At 44.9% G+C, this 15,877-nt stretch overlaps 1 protein-coding gene across 1 annotated transcript in view; it reads right to left on the reverse strand.

Annotated features, from left to right (window-relative positions):
* The window catches only part of GREB1 (growth regulating estrogen receptor binding 1), a 128,871-nt gene that overhangs the window by 31,920 nt on the left and 81,074 nt on the right, over positions 1-15,877 (reverse strand). The window contains exons 8-15 of the mRNA XM_081940111.1: positions 11,400-11,522; positions 9,952-10,095; positions 9,628-9,813; positions 7,916-8,266; positions 3,655-3,783; positions 1,618-1,743; positions 1,249-1,446; positions 977-1,157 (exon numbers count right to left, since the gene is read on the reverse strand). Coding sequence (XP_081796237.1) covers positions 977-1,157; positions 1,249-1,446; positions 1,618-1,743; positions 3,655-3,783; positions 7,916-8,266; positions 9,628-9,813; positions 9,952-10,095; positions 11,400-11,522 — 1,438 coding nt within the window. The remainder of the gene's footprint in view (positions 1-976; positions 1,158-1,248; positions 1,447-1,617; positions 1,744-3,654; positions 3,784-7,915; positions 8,267-9,627; positions 9,814-9,951; positions 10,096-11,399; positions 11,523-15,877) is intronic.

Here is a 15,877-nt window from a genome sequence, read left to right on the forward strand (position 1 = left end):
GTTTGCTGCAACTGTCAAAATACATGCAGATTGCCAAGTGACAGTGGGAATACTGTGATGGTTGTAAGTGCGAGGACCGAATGTAAGTCACTTTTTTCAGGGGCATTTGTAACTTTAAATGATCACCGAATGAATATAGGCTGAGGATTACCTCTAGTGGAATACCAACTGCATCCAGAACACTACCAAATTGTACAAGAGATGATAGCTCTATATTCTCTAGCAATTGATTCTTAAACCTGCTGCCTTTAATTCTTAAGGCCATCATGCAGGTACGAAGGCTTGTTTACTTGCTTATTTACCAATATGGGTGAACCGGCTGCTTTTAGATGAGCTAGTACAGAAACAATATTTGTTGATATATTTAAGAAGCTTGGATAGCATAGCAGTTCTCTACTGCTCAGCAACAGCACTGTCGTTCAGGGGTGGGCATCAAAAATTTAGCAATGGGTTCTCTGCCCATTTGCTGGGAGGGCGTGGCCATGGTGGGCGTGGCCTAGTCAGCCTCCTCCTGCGCCACGGAGGAGGGGTGTTTTCGCTCTCTCTTTGCTCTTTCCTCGAGCTTCCAGGAGGGCAAAAACGGCCTCCCCAGACTCTGGAGGGCCTCTGAAGGCTGGAAATGGGCCCATTTTTCACCCTCCCCAGACTCCGGAGGTTTTCCTTGAGCCTCCAAGAGGGTAAAAAAATCTTCCCCTAGCCTCCAGAAGCCCTCCAGAGGCCAGAAATGAGCCCATTTCCGGCCTTCCAGGAGGCCTGTTTTTTTCCCTTCTCAAGCCTGTGTGCAGGCCTGTACTTATCTGGCATCCCAAATGGGCTCTGTGGAGACTCCTGGGTCAGGTGGGCAGGGCCAGCCACGGGTGGGGTTTGCAGGTTTGCTGAACTGGGCAGATCCTTAGCTAGAGGATCACCCGAACACGTGCGAACCTGCACCAGCCCACCCCTGCTGTCGTTCACTAAAAAGTGCAACCTTCTCTACCTTACAAGGTCCCGGTGAGCGTGGTCATGGATGAGTACAAACAGGGTGTGTGGATTCTGCAAAGAGTTCTGCAAGAAAGCTTTAAACTTTAACTGGGCATCGGCGTCAAGCTTTACAACATATTGTTCCACCCGCTCTTTTGTCAGATGTTCCTTCTCCAAGCCAAGCTCCAGTAAAACGCCTTAAAAAAAAAGAAAGGAAATACTGCGTGTCAGCTAAGTGAAATGAATTTGTCTTACAGTTCTTTTCTACCTATTGACACCAATCCGCACCTGAATGCCAGAGGCGGAAGAGGGTTTGCTGATATGTCACTTCTGAAGGAGGCACACATATCAGGAAATCCATTTTCTCAAAGGAGCCCAAGTCAAGGTTTTGGGTGCTGGAATCTGCAATGGAGCAAACATGAGAGAGCAATTTCTGGGCCACAGTGAGCTGGAAAGGGCAGATCTGATGCCGCTCAAGATTATAACCTAGTGGGGAAAAAAGCAAAAAGATGGTGAGAAAAAAAACCGTAATTCTTTATTGACTTAGATTCCTAAATTGTGAGGTGAACATTCAATGACACTTGGAGAAAAAGGGCGGAAAGGATACCAATATATATTAAAAAGTATCTCTGTTTGTCACGTACACACCACACATACTTGTACACACAGCTGCTCCAGTTACATCCAGGGTTGCCGGTTTATTTGCGGAAGCAGAGAGAGATGATGATATGTGGGTTCTATTTTCTTGATAATATTTATCCAACAAAACATCGAGGCCACCATCTAACAACATAAAAATTATTTTGTGTTAAAGCTATACAAATCCATAATAGAGCTTTGGGAATTGTAAAGTTGCATTAAAGCTGCATTCCAACTCTTGAGGAAGAAAGATGCTATAGTTTACAATGAGAGAATGGTCCTTCTGGGTATAATATGTTAAGTTCAGATACCGGCATTTATCTTAGGATGTTGCATGAAGAAAACCATTTTATTTTAATGTTATGCTTTCAAATTGGTTCCAAAAGTGGTTGGTTGGTAGGTAGGTAGGTAGGTAGCAGAGCAGTGGTGGGTTCCTCCCGGATCGCACCGGATCGCGCGCGCTCCCTTTCAGCGCTCCACCTGGCTTGCGCGCTCCCTTTCAGCGCTCCACCTGGCTTGCGCGCTCCCTTTCAGCGCTCCACCTGGCTTGCGCGCTCCCTTTCAGCGCTCCACCTGGCTCTCGCGCTCCCTTCCGGCGCTGAAACCAGAAGTACAGTTTTGCCCGCCCCTGGCGAAGCAACGACGCCTGCCTGCGCTCCACCAGCTCGGCTGGGAACGGAGATGTTTCCTCAGCGGAGCGGAGCGCTTTTCAGGCGCTCCGCTCCGCTGAGGAAACATCTCCGTTCCCAGCCGAGCTGGTGGAGCGCAGGCAGGCGTCGTTGCTTCGCCAGGGGCGGGGCAAGACTGTACTTCCGGTTTCAGCGCCGGAAGGGAGCGCGAGAGCCAGGTGAAGCGCTGAAAGGGAGCGCGCAAGCCAGGTGGAGCGCTGAAAGGGAGCGCGCAAGCCAGGTGGAGCGCTGAAAGGGAGCGCGCACGATCCGGTGCGATCCAGCAGGAACCCACCACTGTAGCAGAGGTGGTATTCAGCCAGTTCTGGAGAACCGGTAGTGGAAATTTTGAGTAGTTTGGAGAACCGGCAAATAAGCTGCCCCTGCTGCCTCCTAGCCGATCTTCTTTTTTTTTTTTTAAGCAAAATTTTTATTGGTTCTTAGCCGATCTTCTTTTGTTGCCCTGAATAGGAGAACGGAGCTGGAAAGCAAGTTAGTAGGGTGGGGAGGGAATGGGGATTTTGCAGTAACCTTCCCCTGCCACACCCACAAAGCCACGCCCACAGAACCAGTAGTAATTTTTTTTAATCTCATCACAGATAGGTAGGTAGGTAGTTAGGTAGGAAGGAAGGAAGGAAGGAATTTAAAAAGAAAATACACCCATTTAAGACTGACATTTAATCTGATAGACAACTTGGCATTTAATATAATGGGCTATTTGGCATTTAATTTAATGCCCTAGTAAATGGCAACTAAAAATAAAGTGCTTTCAAACTTTACTATCATCTGTCTATCAGTTGGCAAATAAATAATATTATCTGACAGTAAGTGGAAGCTTAATGTGAACTGGGGGGGGGGGGATCACCAAAGAACGGAATAGAAATCTGCATAAGGCCATTTTCTACCACTGGCCTTAAACTTGCAATTCTTGGTAAATTGAAATTTGTATGTGCCACAATCCACCCAGATACTCTTTGTCTTGGCTGGTGTCAGCTAATGGGAAGTGTGAAAAAATGCCAGCCAATTAGTGCCCCAGATTTACATTGGTTCTTTCTTAACACACTTGTTTTTTACCATGAAAAAAAAACCACCTGCAAACACACTGTAAAGCAGAGGTGGTATTCAGCAGGTTCTGACCAATTCTGGAGAACCGGTAGAGGAAAATTTGAGTAGTTTGGAGAACCAGGAAATACCACCTTTGACCGGCCACACCCCCATCTATTCTCTGCCTCCTGAGTCCCAGGTGATCGGCAGAGAATGGGGATTTTACAGTATCCTTCCCCTAACATCCCCACCAAGCCATGCCATGCCCACCAAGCCACACCAACAGAACCAGTAGTAAAAAAAAATTGAATTCCACCACTGCTGTAAAGGTCTCGTGACCTACCTGGGCAGAGAGAACTGAAAAATGCTCCAAGAACTTCTCCTTTCCCAGTAACTAGCTCGTAGCTAACTTCTTTCTGGTATTCTGCTGGAGTGAGCAGGCTTTCAGAGAGTATTCTTGCTTGATATTTCCCTAAAAGATAGAAAAAGGGAAAAGTCACAATTCCATCAAATCAAAGCAAGGATTATTTTTCTCAGTTCCAAGAACATGAAATATCCTTCTGCAGCCAGAAACCAGTGGTGGGATTCACCCAGTCCGCATCTATTCAGGAGAACCAGTTGTTAACTTTCTATGCAGTTCGGAGAACCAGTTGTTGGAAGAAATCTCATTTTATTTTTTTCCACTTTACAGGGCTAGTCCTGTAAGGAAGGCAGGAAGGTAACATTCTGGTGTTGTTTCTAGCCTAATCTTTATTGCTTACAAAAACTGCCTCTCCGGTTAACCCTTATTACATTGTAACAGCTAAGGGGAAGCGCCCATCGATGTGAGTGACGTTGAGTTCGGCACACCCACCCAGTCACATGACCACTGAGCCCCGCCTACCCAGCTGGTCATTACATCAGAGAACCAGTTATTAAATTATTTGAATCCTACCACTGCCAGAAACCCTCCATATCTGAGAATAATCTCCATATTCTCATATGTAAGAATCAAAATTGCCATCGAAAGCAGTGGAGGGATACTAGTTTGGGGAATAAAAAACTACTAAAATGTGAAAAAGAAATGCAAATGATAGGTAGATCTGGATATGGTTGATATCGGGATAGAGCAGTGATGGTTAACCTTTTTGCCATCACGTGCCAAAAGCGAGTGGAATTTGGGGCGAGCGTGGGGGGGTCATGTACGTGCATACCCATACCCAAAATTCTATGCGCCCTCCCCCCACCCATGTGTGCGACACCCCACCCCTACCCACCCACCCCCGCTTTTGGCGTGCAAAGGCACGGTGGCCTATTTTTCGCAGTCCCTAGGCTCCAGAGGCTTTCTAGGAGCCTGGAGGGGGGGGCAAAAATGGCCTCCTCTGCCCCCCTGGAGGCCAGAAACGGCCCATTTTCCGACTTCCGGTTTGCGCGTTGGGCCATTTTTTGCCCTCCAGAGGCTTCAGGGAAGCCTCCTGAAGCCTCTGGAGGGCGAAAAATGGCCTAAAATGAAAGCTGAAATCAGCTGGCCAGCGCACGCATGCACGCTGCATCTGACAGGGCAACGTCTCGCGTGCCCTAAGAAATGGTTCCACATGCTACCTGTGGCACGCATGCCATAGGTTCAACATCATGGGAATAGAGACTACCTAGAAACCAGAAATATCAAAGTTCCAAGAAGTAAAGGCAGAATGTATTGCAGATAACGCTCCAGCTCTTTTTCTCACTAAAGATTTGGATCAGCAGTGTCTATGCTGGTCAAGGCCCAAGGGTACTCAAAGCAAAAAAATCTTTAGATCTGCACTTTAATTTTGGAACAGTACATTTACAAAAATATTTTACTTCATGGGGTTGCTCAGTTTGCTCTAGTCCTGAACAAGTTTTAATGCTTCTAAAAATGAGCCTAGAATCTAATTTGCTCAGAAAAGCAGAACCGTAATGCCTACAAATTTGAAATGTGGCACATATGTTCCTCTTGGCTTCTGGATGCTCGCTTAGAAAGGATTTTTCGAGATGACCATCAGAGCATTAGTATTTCTTAAATTATTATTATTAACATGCTCTGATGCTAAAGAGTTAGACGTTCTACTCCCCCTCCCAACCTGAAAATAACTATGTTCAAACTGTCACTTGGATGTGGGCGTGGCCAGCACGTGACTCATCTGGCCTGCTGGCTGGGAGTTTGGAGAGGAGCCTGAGGGAGAGAAAGGGATAAGATAGGAGAGGCTGGGGAAGAGAAGGGGATAGGATAGGATAGGATAGGATAGGATAGGATAGGATAGGATAGGATAGGATAGGATAGGTTTCTGTGGGGCAAGCCTGAGGGAGAGAAGGGGGTAGGATAGGATAGGTTTCTGTGGGGCAAGCCTGAGGGAGAGAAGGGGATAGGAGAGGGGAGGATTCTGTGGGGCAGGTCTGAGGGAGAAAAGGGGATAGAATAGGGGAGGATTCTGTAGAGCAAGGCTGAGGGAGAGAAGGGGGATAGGTTAGGAGAGGTTTCTGTGGGGCAAGGCTGAGGGAGAGAAGGAGATAGGATAGGGGAAGCTTTTGTGTGGCAAGCCTGAGGGAGAGAAGGGGATAGGATAGGAGACGTTTCTGGGGGCAAGCCTGAAGGAGAGAAGGGGATAGGATCAGGGAGGATTCTATGGGGCAAGACTGAGGAAGAGAAGGGGAGAGGACAGACCGATCGTAACTACTCATTAATTTTCAAGCTGTAAGTGTCGATTTATCAAGCCCAATCACATAGTTTCATAACGGAGCACAGATATTCAGCTAGTTACATAATCTAACCACATAATTAAAACAAGATCCCACCTCTAACCCAGAGTACCTTGGTTTTAACTTATTTAATTTCTGTTTTTTAATATTTAATGTTTTAAAGTTTGACCCTTTTCATGATGTTTTAAGCCACCCAGAGTCGCTTGACAGTGAGATGGGTGGCATATCCATTAATAAATAAATGCAACAAGATGAAAGGATATTAGTATGCAGCATCGGGCAAGAATGATTTATTTACACATTTATTGTATTTAAAGCATTCTTTGGAAAAATCATACTTTTAAAAAACTATACAGAATACTATAAATAATGTTATAAAAGCCAAACATATATAAATCAACAAGCAGCAAATCATATAAAGACCCAAAAGACTGGATGAAAAGGTGCATCTTCTTTTCTTTAAGAGATTTTACCCAAAAAAGAAATAAAAAAAAAGACAGAAGAAATTACAGAGAAAAACGAAGAAGGATCTTAAACAATATTGTCTGGAATCTCATAAAACATTATGAATGCAGCCAGAAGATGACATGATACATTTCTGACTTGGAAGAATTCCAATGTTCAGGTATGTATGTAGCATGACCTTCTGGCAATGCTAATCTTACAAAGTGAATATGCGGTCAATAATTCATTGTATGATAAAGCCATCAAATAATATGTCACGTTTATTAGCATGTATCTTAATGAGATTTCACAACATAACGAATTATCCAGAAAAGAAATACCACCGTAATATGGTTCTTTTAATAAAAAGCCAGTAGTTGATGTATTTTGCCTATCTATGATGAAAATCTACATTCTGCAGCTCTTCTGATACGAATCTGAGGACAACCAATTGCCTGCTAAGCTTAAATGCTTCCAAGACCATTTTACGAGAGCACCAATGCCGGGGGGGGGGGGGGGGAGGCAGGAGAGAGATAAGCAAGGGGAACTCTTGATGCAAGTATGTCCATTTTCCATTTCCCCTGTATATTGTGACACTGCATCTGCATCTAATGATAAGAGACAGAGCCTGAACCATAATACTGCACAAAAGCATTTGTGGAAAGTAGCAAGAGCCTGCAGATGCAGCTACAGGAGAAGGTAACTCTTTGTTGTCCTTTTACAGGACAACTGTAAGAGATAAACAGGACATTCTTGTAGGATTACATTTATCTAAAATAGGGGAAAAAATTGATATTGTGTGTAGATCGGCCTGTGTAACCATAACCAAGGTAATAGGGATGGAATCCTTGCACAGCTACTGTTCAAAGGTCATACCTATTTTTATCTAGATAGAGGACAAACATTGGAATTCAAGGCAAGAAGACAGAGTGCACTTGAAGCAAGCTGCTTCGCATAGCTTGATGGAAATGTAGACAGACTTCTGTGATTGGAGAGGTCATACTGTATGCATGTAAAGTAAACAAAAAGAAGGGATGGTAGGAGGAATAATTTATGTACGTGTGCAGGGGTGGGCTGCTAGGGGTTCGCAGGGGTCCGGGAGAACCTGTAGCTAGGATTCTGTGCAGCTCAGAGAACCCCCAAATCCCACTCCTGGGTGGGCCTGTCCACCCTTCCCTCCCAGGAGTCCCCACGCAGCCCGTTGTGGACGCAGGTAAGTGCAGGGCACATGCGGAGGCTCAGGGAGGGCAAAAAACGGGCCTACCGAAAGTTCGGGAAGGCCAGAAACCGGCCTGTTTCCAGCCTCCAGAGGGCCTCTGGAGCCTGGAAAGGTCGTTTTTGCCCTCCTGGAGGCTCAGGGTGCCTTATTCATTGCCAAATAGGAAATAGGACAACGTAAGCATTTCATTGGTCTCAGAAGGGAGAGGAAAAAAACAACGTCCGCGTGTTTCATACTTGCTCACCTGTCACCACAATGCAAGAGTCTATGGCTCTGTTTCTACAAGCACAGATGATCACCACATAGTTGGTCTTTGCCAGCTTTCCTTCAAGGAGCATCTTGAACATTTCTGAAAGCCCTTCAGCCAACGAATAGCTGCACTCAATGATGTGGACGCTGTCGTTGCATGAGCTGGCTGCCAGGCCTGCTAGCCAGGGGAGCTGAGCTGATGTGACCGGGGCAATGGGGCCAGGAACGTGAGGAAAAGCTTGGGGAATGGCCTGCTGATATTGACGGATTTCAGAGAGATACATCTCCCGCCATGAACGCATGAAGATCTGTTCCAAATCCTCAATCAAAGGTACCTGGTCTGAAGCTAGGGGAAAATCAGAAAAGCAAAAAAAAAAAAAAAAAGATGAACAGGAGAGATTCTTCTGCTATCCAAGCTACGGTACTCACCTTTTCTCGGGTTACATTAAACTCATTCCAAACTTCAGATTGCTGTAGTTTTTATATATGGTCAAAATACTGACAGTCTTAAAATTGCATCCAACGTAGATGAATTATTGATACACACAAATATTATAAAATAAAAAAAGAAGAAAATACTCATGCAAAAGGCTAGTGTCATAAAAAATAAATGTATGTTCAATGTAAATGCATTACTGCATTTTTTATTTAAACATTTGCCATTGGAGAGAACACTTCTTCTTTATCTCCAGAAGTTATAGGAGCAGTTATTTCAAGACTCACATTAGACACTATTATTATAAAAATATTATTTTAGTCTTATCATGAAATGATATTTATTACATCATACACAATAAATAAGGCACATTTATTTGTGTGCAAATTAGTTCTCGACTGACATTTGAACTATGCAAATGGTCCTTCAAGCTGATTAAATAACATTTCCCTACATTTTCCCAGATTGAAGAAGTTTATTGGAGGAGAAGTTAAATGTTTTCAAAGGAAAAAAACCAAGAAAGTCTATTTGCCTTTTTTTGGTGGGGGGGGGGAGCACCTATGGGACAACTATGACTTGGATGAGGCATCAGCAACCCGCCGCTTTCAATCCCTCTGCTGCGGCACCCTGTCACTCAAAATATGTGTCACAACCGCCAGTGTGTGATACCTGCCAGCACATATTGAACTTTTTGACCCTCAGGAGGCCAACCATGGATAAATGCAAGAAAAGAAAAGTTTCTGAAGAAAACAGAACATTTAACTCAACTACATCTGCTAGTTCTGTGGCTGCTCAGGAAATAGTCAAGGCACGGGAAGGACTTTGTGGCTCCCAGTGTTGTGTTTTCTGTGGGAAACAGGTGCAAATGGCTCTTTGAGTGTTTAAGGTTGCCGACCGCTGACCTGGATGATTGAGAATCTCCATGCTTACATTTCCCCAGAATTGTTTTTTTTCTTAAGTAAGGAAACCGCACTAAAATTTTAAAATATGAGATTACAGTCCATAAATTACACCTTTTCACAACACTTTAAAGCAAAATACTATGCATGCAGAAGACAGGAAATCAAAGGAAATGATAAGGGATTCAGTCAGTGTACATGCATAGGGAAGCTGTCACATTTACTGGAGTTACTCATTATATGTGCACCCAACTCAAATATTTTTTTTTAAAAAAGGTTTCTATTCCAGCTTATGAAATCATCTTTTCCATAACAATTTGAACTGACAATCCTAAGAACATCTGAAATAGGATGTTGATTGAATAAACTCACCAAGTTGAACAAGGTAGTACACTGTTAACAAGAGCTGCATTTCCTCTGAAATTGGCTGTACAGTGGAGGCTCCATATTGTTCATAAGACCTAGACAGAGACTGTGCATTCTTATAACATGTATACAAAAGAGGGCTCACTATGACATCATTAAGGTTCCCACAAAGGTAAGGGAAGTTCCCATGCCCTGTTGAAGCAAAACACAACAAAGTGGATCCCAAGTGCACAACATAAAGAGGCATAAATGTGTTACAAGGTTTTAAAAAAAACACACACCAGATATACTTGCATTAAAGATGTTGGTCTTTTCATATAATTGTATTACCTTTAAATATGACTGGTTTTGCTTTATATATTTTAAGCAAATTTTCAGGAACTGAAACTGGCTCCCCAGAAGCCACTACTGGAGAAGATGCTGGTCCTACCAAAGTAGCATGAGGCAAACTGGAGACCCCTCCTCCTCCGCCATCTGAAAATCAGTTTAAACTTTGATTTAAAAGAATAAGCAAGGAAAAGAAAAAAAACCCAGCAAGGAGAGGAAAGAATAAAGTATTTAACTTTTCCAGAATTCATGCACTAGAATAATTTAGGAAGATGCAGCTTCCACACATATTGAGGACACAGAATTAAGGCCTTTCTCTTTAGCTTTGATCCCAGTGATCTATTTTCTTCCTCCTTCCCCCCTGTCTTTACTACATTCCTCCTGTTCTTAAATCTCAGTCAACCAATTCCATATTGCTTCTATTGAGCCGTGGTGGCACAATGCTTAGAGTGCAGTACTGCATGCAACTTCTGCTGACTGCTGGCTGCCTGCAATTTGACAGTACAAATCTCACCAGGCTCAAGGTTGATTCAGCCTTCCATCCTTCCGAGGTGGGTAAAATGAGGACCCAAATTGTTGGGGGCAATAGACCAACTCTGTAAACCGCTTAGAGAGGTCTGTAAAGCACTGTGAAGCGGTATGTAAGTATAAGTGCTATGGCTATTGCTACTCAGCCTCCAGTCCCAACTCTGATCTCCTAACATAGCATTCATTCATCTTCAGCCTCTATCCCAATAGAAGATGAGAAACAACCACAAGGACCAGACAAAGTTGATGTATTTTAATTATGATTACATTATTTTACTAATTAATAAGAATTTCTTAATAACTTGTTTTAAAAAAATCACATATGATAATGCCTGGGACAGTCTCATAATTACTTGAGGTGGTCCTCGACTTACAACCATCAATGAGATAGGAAAATTCATTGTTAAGCGGTGTGATTATGTGACTGTGACTTGTGACTTTTTCTGCTGGCTTCCTGATTGACACTGCATATTGGAAGCTGGCTGGAAAGGGTGCAATTGATGATCATGTAACCACTGGTTGTCAAGTACCCAGATCATGATCACACGGCTATGTGGAAACTGCAATGGTCAAAAGTCACTTTTTAAAAACTACTTTGGTTTACTTTAAATGGCCACTAAACGAATGATTGTAAGTAGAGGATTACCTGTAATAAAGTCTGATATTTGCTCAGCTTAAGATAACGTAATGCATTTTTTTCTGTTAAGGACTGCAGAGTGAATTCAGTGAACTTCAACTCAACAGCTTGGGCACGCATCTCTTTATTCATTCACATTCAGAAACTGTAGTAGACACAGCCTACTACACAAGAATTAAGAATTTGTAAAAAAAGTTATACAGAACAATTTGCTAACTTTCAAACAGGCATCCAATAAGAATCTATGTAGTAGAATCTTAACCCTAAAATATATATCTTTGATTACCATTTTTATTTCTAATTGGGATTTGTGAGTTGGACTGCATATTCCAGGCTTCGTTGGAGGAGGGAGACTCTGGAGACCATCCTTTGTGGCGTTTTTTGGGAGGTCCTGGGTTTGTTAAAGTCCCTAGATAACAATAAGAATATCAAAACTACTTCTTTGTTTCCTTGGTGAAAGCACATACCTGAAAATTTGCATGTCATACTTTAAAGACCACTTGATTCCTTTGCAACAAGCACAAGAGAGTGTATGGTACATTAAAGACAAAATCAATATCAATTTAACAAACTATTAAGCAATTTTATACGGTTTAAATACTAGAGAGAAAAGATGATTTACAAACATAGATTAGATGCTAAAATTCTGCGCAGTGATAGTATCATATTATTTTCACAACTTTTCCTCATGAGGGCAGCATACACCATTTACCGGTAGATTGAAATTCATCTAATACTTTATTTGCCTTTCTCTAGCAAATTCACAGAGAAAAGCCAGAAAAGTTCACATGATATTTTAGAAGCAACAAGTTTCCATAAAATCTTTTGCTCAAGAGTAAATACTCTGAGAAGAGTTTTCAAGTAAACCAAAGTTTTGTTGGCATATACGACTGAGCAGGCAAGGAAATGAAATAGAAGTTTCTGGTAAAAATGGCCCTGCTGTGTATTGTCCTAATTTGGCTAGGACTTTTTTGTTGTTGGATCTACTGGATTTGGAAGACAGGAAATCCCAGGAGTGTAGGCTAGAATTAGAAGTGAACCGCTTCTGTTAGATCTGGGCAACGAGAGACAGACTGCGGACACGAAGTAACTCAACAGCTCATTTTATTAGTAGTAGTAGTGATCCAGCTTAACCTGTGGTCGGAGGGTTCCCCTTTTATAGGGATGAGGCACGCCCATTGACCAATCAGATGAATACCTGTTTCCCGCTGTAGGAGCGGACCTGAGGGAAGACTTATCTCGATATATGCTAATATCTAACACCCCTCCCCTCCTAGATGGGACGTTGCGGTAGGTGACATAGTCCTTTAGGTAGGTGGGTGTTTGTCTTGCTCGGGAGGAACGTCGGAGTTCAGGTTGCGTTGAAGTACTTGCAGGACTGGTTTCCTGTTGGTTTGAAGTGGTTGCAGGATCGGGTGCTTTTTCTGTTTCTGGAGGTCTTGCGTTTTCGATGCTCTTTTCCCTGGTATCTTGTTCGGCTGCGATGACGGGGGGTTGCTCAGCGGCTGTGATGACGGGGGGTTGCTCAGCTGCGTGCGTGATGTCCTGTCCCCCGCTTAGCTCGCCGGTGTCGTCGTTTCCTGGGATGAAGTTTCCCTGCGGTTGTCTTTCTGTGGACAGGAAACTTTCGCCCTCATCCCGTAAGTTGGATTGTGCTAGGCGACCTCGAAGCTGATCGATGTGCCTTCTCCAATTCCGCCCATCTTCAAGCTCTAACAAATACGATCGAGGGCCCATGATGCCAATGACCCTCGCCGGTATCCACAATGTCCCCCCTGTGTAATTTTGAGCATAAACAGTGTCTCCTTCTCTAAAAGATCTGACCTTACTTGTAGAGTCTGGGGGAGCCGAGGTAGAATAATTCGGGTGGAGCCTGTCCAGGTGAGACCGTAGGCGGCGACCCATTAGTAGTTCAGCGGGGCTTCTACCCGTCGTTGCGCTCGGGGTAATGTGTTGAATGAGGAGGTAATGGTCAATGCGTGTTTGCCAATCCCCCGGGCCCATCCTGGCGAGGGCCTCTTTCGCGAACCGCACCATTCTTTCTGCCTGACCATTGGACGCTGGATGGAATGGCGCGATGAGGGCGTGTCTGATTCCCAACCCTGCTAAAAATGTTTCGAACTGCATGGCCGTGAATTGGGGCCCGTTGTCCGATACTAACAGATCTGGTAGACCATGGGTGGCGAAAAGCCGCCTAAGAACCTTTATAACTGCCTCTGCCGTGGTTGATGTCATTAGGACTACATCTAACCATTTAGAATAAGCATCTACAACTATGAGGAAGGTTTGACCCTGGAATGGTCCTGCAAAATCAATATGAATGCGTGACCAGGGTGCCTTGGGTTTCTCCCATTCTGTGGCGGGCGCTTCCGGGGGTGCTGGTCTCGACTCCTGGCATGGGTCGCAAGTGGCCACCCACTCCTCTATTTCTTTGTCCATATTGGGCCACCACACATAACTTCTCGCTAACGCTTTCATTCTCACGATCCCCGGATGACCCATATGTAAAGCATTCAATACCTTTTTTCGTAGAGCAAAAGGAATAACAACTCGATCCCCCCACAACAAACATCCCTGTAACACGGAGAGTTCGTCCCGTTTAGACCAAAACATTTTGAATTCCGGGCCCACATTTCCCTTCGGCCACCCCCTCCATACCCAAGTTTGCACTTGTTTTATTAAATTGTCCTTCGAGGAGAACCTTGCGACATCGTAAGAAGAAACCGGTCCCGAATCCAAACAGTCAATGAGCAATACCGGTACTTCTGGAGTGGGGTCTGGCAAAATGTCTGGTAATGGGCAACGGCTGAGCGCATCTGCGTGCCCTAGAGTGGAGCCCGGTCGATGAATTAACTTGTAAGAGTACGCAGCCAGGAAAACAGTCCACCTGGTCATACGTGGAGAAAGGGAGACCGGAGTGGGGCGATTTCCCGCCAAAAGTCCTAACAGCGGTTTGTGATCAGTAATGAGTTCAAAATCGCGGCCGTAGAGGTATTCATGGAAACGTTTCACACCTGCAACGGCAGCCAATGCTTCTCTGTCCATTTGGCTGTAGTTCCTTTCGGCCGATGAAAGAGTTCTGGAGTAGAAAGCAATGGGTGCTTCTTTCCCGTCGGGCATCCTGTGGCTGAGGACTGCTCCAACCCCGAAAGGCGATGCGTCGCAGGTCAATACCAGCGGGAGGGTTTGACTGTATTGCACAAGTAGTGAGTCAGTGGTGAGCAGGCGCTTTACCCCGGCGAATGCTGCAGCTTCGGCTCGTCCCCATCTCCATGGTGCGTTCCTCTGGAGTAGACGGTGTAGTGGCTCAGCAACGGTCGCCTTCTGTCTCAGAAAAACGCTGTAGAAATTAAGTAGTCCGAGGAAGGCCTGCAACTCGGTTTGATTTCGTGGTGTGGGGGCGTCCTGGATTGCCTTAATTTTCTTTTCAGTGGGGTGAATTCCCTGACCATCAATTCTATAACCCAGGAATTCTACACTAGGCACGTTAATTTGGCATTTTTCTTTTTTAAGGCGGAGGCCCTTCTCTCTGATTCTGGCCAAAACAGATCTGACTCTTTTGTTTAGTTGCTCCTCGTTTGCAGCGGACACCAAGATATCGTCAAAATATGGGACGACTCCCGGTATCCCTTGCAACAGTCGTTCCATGACGCTCTGGAACAATCCTGGAGCAATACTTACGCCGAATTGTAGCCGGTTGCATTTAAACGCTCCTCTGTGCGTCACTATAGTCTGGGCCTCCGCTGTGGCGCTATCTACTGGCAGTTGCTGGTAAGCTTGTGCCATATCTAACTTAGCGAAAACCTTTCCTGGCCCCAATGAGTGCAATAGGTGCTGTACTACGGGCACCGGATATGCGCTCTGTTGTAGCGCGACATTAATTGTGCATTTATAGTCTGCGCACAAGCGGACTGATCCGTCTGACTTAACTGGGGTCACGATAGGTGTCTCCCAACGCGCGTGATCTACCGGCTCAAGGATTCCTTGTTCCACTAACTTATCTATCTCTTTATCTATTTTTGGGCGGAGTGCAAAAGGCACTCGTCTCGGTTTAAGTCGGATTGGCGCCACATTTGGATCTAAATTGAACGATATTGGTTTGCCCACATACTTACCAAGACCGGAGCTGAACACATCCTCGAACTCCTTAAAGATCTTTTCAGCGCTGCTGTTTCTCACGGCGTTGATTCCGGTGACTTCTAATCCCAGGGCTTCAAACCAATCAAGCCCCAGGAGGTTCTGCAATGGCGCGCTGGAGATGGTCACGGGCAGCTGGGCTTCGATGTCCTTAAACTGGATGTGGAATGTGCCTTGGCCCACGATGGGGACTTGGTTCCCCTGGTAGTCTCGTAGCAGGACGTCAGGAGCGCGCAGTTGGCTCTTTCTGAGGCCGGGAATGGCCTGTTTCATGGATGCCCATGAAATGATCGTCAGGGTTGATCCTGTGTCAACCTCCAGCTCGCAGGGTGAGCCCTCCAAGAGGACTGTGACTTTCAGCCTTTTGGGCCGCTTAGGGCGGACCTGATGTATCGTGGTGAGATACGTTCGCAACTCCTCTCTCTGGGTCAACTCTATCTCATCGTCTATATCCTGAAAATACTCTCGTTGAGCGTCTTGGTAGAACGCTCTTTCGGCTCTCTGTGTGAATTCTCTCTGGGGATACGCTCGCTCACTTTCTTGTGAGTAATCTCTCTGGGAATACGCTCGTTCAGCTCTTTGGGGAGTTTCTCTCTGGGTAAACACTTGTGGATTTCTCTCTGGGCG

Source organism: Natrix helvetica, assembly GCF_964273705.1.
Source record: "Natrix helvetica genome assembly, chromosome: 2".
In the NCBI taxonomy this organism is placed as follows: Eukaryota; Metazoa; Chordata; class Lepidosauria; order Squamata; family Natricidae; genus Natrix; species Natrix helvetica.